General features: G+C 37.2%; 1 protein-coding gene across 5 annotated transcripts in view; it reads left to right on the top strand.

Moving 5' to 3' along the window:
- Positions 1–2,242, top strand: part of LOC107678126 (myosin-10-like) — a 40,628-nt gene that overhangs the window by 7,682 nt on the left and 30,704 nt on the right. For all 5 annotated transcript variants that reach the window (XM_016473285.1, XM_016473289.1, XM_016473287.1 and 2 more), the window contains exon 3: positions 367–573. In XM_016473285.1, coding sequence (XP_016328771.1) covers positions 367–573 — 207 coding nt within the window. The remainder of the gene's footprint in view (positions 1–366; positions 574–2,242) is intronic.

The following is a 2,242-nucleotide window of genomic DNA, read 5'->3' as shown; positions in this document are numbered from 1 at the left end:
TATATATATATATATATTGATATATTTAAATAATATTTGTAAGTAAACATTATAGTAGTATTTGTTGTACTTTATTTTATGCTAAATTTAATTTTTAATACATTTATTTTTATTTATTCATTTTTTTCATAAATGTGCTTACTTGTCATGAAAATAATGTAATTTGTTATTTATTTAGAGTAAAAATATGATGTAAACATTTTTTGTAAGTAAACATCGGACATTTGACAGTGATCATGACTTTAATAAAGGACAGTGACACATCAGCTGCAAATGTGGAGTTGCTACCACATGTTCCATGAAAGACATTTTACAAAGAGCATATTCTTATCATCCTTTATTTTGCTGCCTGTTTCCTTTGGTCAGTCTGCCAGTGTGCGCGAGGAGCGGGGCGACGAGGTGGAGGTGGAGCTTACAGACAGTGGGAGGAAGCTGACGCTCTCGAGGGAGGAGCTCCAGCGGATGAACCCACCCCGATTCAGTAAAGTTGAAGACATGGCTGATCTCACGTGCCTCAATGAGGCCTCTGTCTTACACAACCTACGAGATAGATACTTTTCAGGACTCATCTATGTGAGTGTTTCCCTTTAGTCAGAATGGTTCCCCACTTGTTTTTAGCAATCATTCAGTCCTGACACATGCCTGCTACTGTGCCCTGCCATCACATGAGTGTGTGTGGGCATGTGTGCAATGCATGGGTTTTCTCTGAGTAAGCGAGAAGGATAGTGTTACACACACAGATACACACGCATGTGTTTGTTCATCACAGACTCGCAGTTCAAATTTCCGCTCAGGTTTCATGCTGAACGAAGCCAAGAAAGTACAAACACGCATGCACAGATGCCTTCATACACACACAAGATCAAGTGCCCTTATTCATAACGCATCTGTCAAACGAGGTCACTTGAGCCCAGTGTTTACCCGACTTGGTTCAGTAATCAAATTTGAATGAGTGCATAAGATCATATTGATGTGAATATTTCACATTTCAGTGTTTGGGGAGGTATGCAGAATATTCAGAACAGGCATCATATTTCTGATCATCGTGTACAGTGGCAAACATGCCTCTTTTGACTATTGGCATAAAGTCTGGTCCACTTCACAACTTATTCTGATCAAACAACCACCAATCTATACGAGACTGTCTGACCGACATTTATAGTGACTGACCAGTTTGCTTTGACGTTTTTATGCGCCATTTATGAGTGATTGAATCTGACATGGGTTGCTAGATTTACAGTGGGTACGGAAAGTATTCAGACCCCCTTCAATTTTTCACTCTTTGTTATATTGCAGCCATTTGCTAAAATCATTTAAGTTAATTTTTTTTCCTCATTAATGTACACACAGCACCCCATATTGACAGAAAAACACAGAATCGTTGACATTTTTGCAGATTTATTAAAAAATAAAAACTGAAATATCACATGGTCCTAAGTATTCAGACCCGTTGCTCAGTATTTAGTAGAAGCACCCTTTTGATCTAATACAGCCATGAGTCTTTTTGGGAAAGATGCAACAAGTTTTTCACAAATGGCTGCAATATAACAAAGAGTGAAAAATTGAAGGGGGTCTGAATACTTTCCGTACCCACTGTAAATCCATCTATTTTTATACGATTTTGAAATTTGTGCTTAAAAAAAAACTGGAATGGAAATGCTTAATATGTGTATAAAGTCAAAAATTCCATTAAAGTTTATGTGCTAGGATGAGTAAGGACAGTTTGACATTCTGATTTTGTTAAATGTTAATACGTGATTAAATTATTAAATAAAATGTTAAGTATTTTGTTAAAATTAAATTAAAATTGACTAAAATTAGAGGATATTTTTGTCAGAGTAAAATTGACTAAAATTAAAGGGGTCACATAATCGCGAGCTTCAGCTTTCAACATAAATGTAAAGACAGTACATTATGTCCTCAGTTTTAACATCAGTTCAAGCCCGAAAGTGGAACAGAGTCGCGTGACAGACACAGTTCTGATGCTCGTATGTATTTGCAGTACACAAGCCGCGATTAAGAAAGCTGACTCCACTGTGATGTGACCCGGTCTCTCTCTCACGCACAGACACACGACGCGATACTATACACGGCGCAAAAATCCGCATTTGAACAGTCAATAGCAAATACTTCAACTATTAAGAAAACATACTTACAGTAGCTGATTCAGAATAAGCGCCAGATTGTCATAGCAAAGTCGGAATTGACCCATTTTTTTTAGAAATAGTCTTTGCACCGCCAG

This window comes from Sinocyclocheilus anshuiensis, unplaced genomic scaffold (genome assembly GCF_001515605.1).
Source record: "Sinocyclocheilus anshuiensis isolate Anshui unplaced genomic scaffold, SAMN03320099.WGS_v1.1 scaffold1512, whole genome shotgun sequence".
Classification (NCBI taxonomy): Eukaryota; Metazoa; Chordata; class Actinopteri; order Cypriniformes; family Cyprinidae; genus Sinocyclocheilus; species Sinocyclocheilus anshuiensis.
This window is presented reverse-complemented; position numbering and strand designations above follow the sequence as displayed.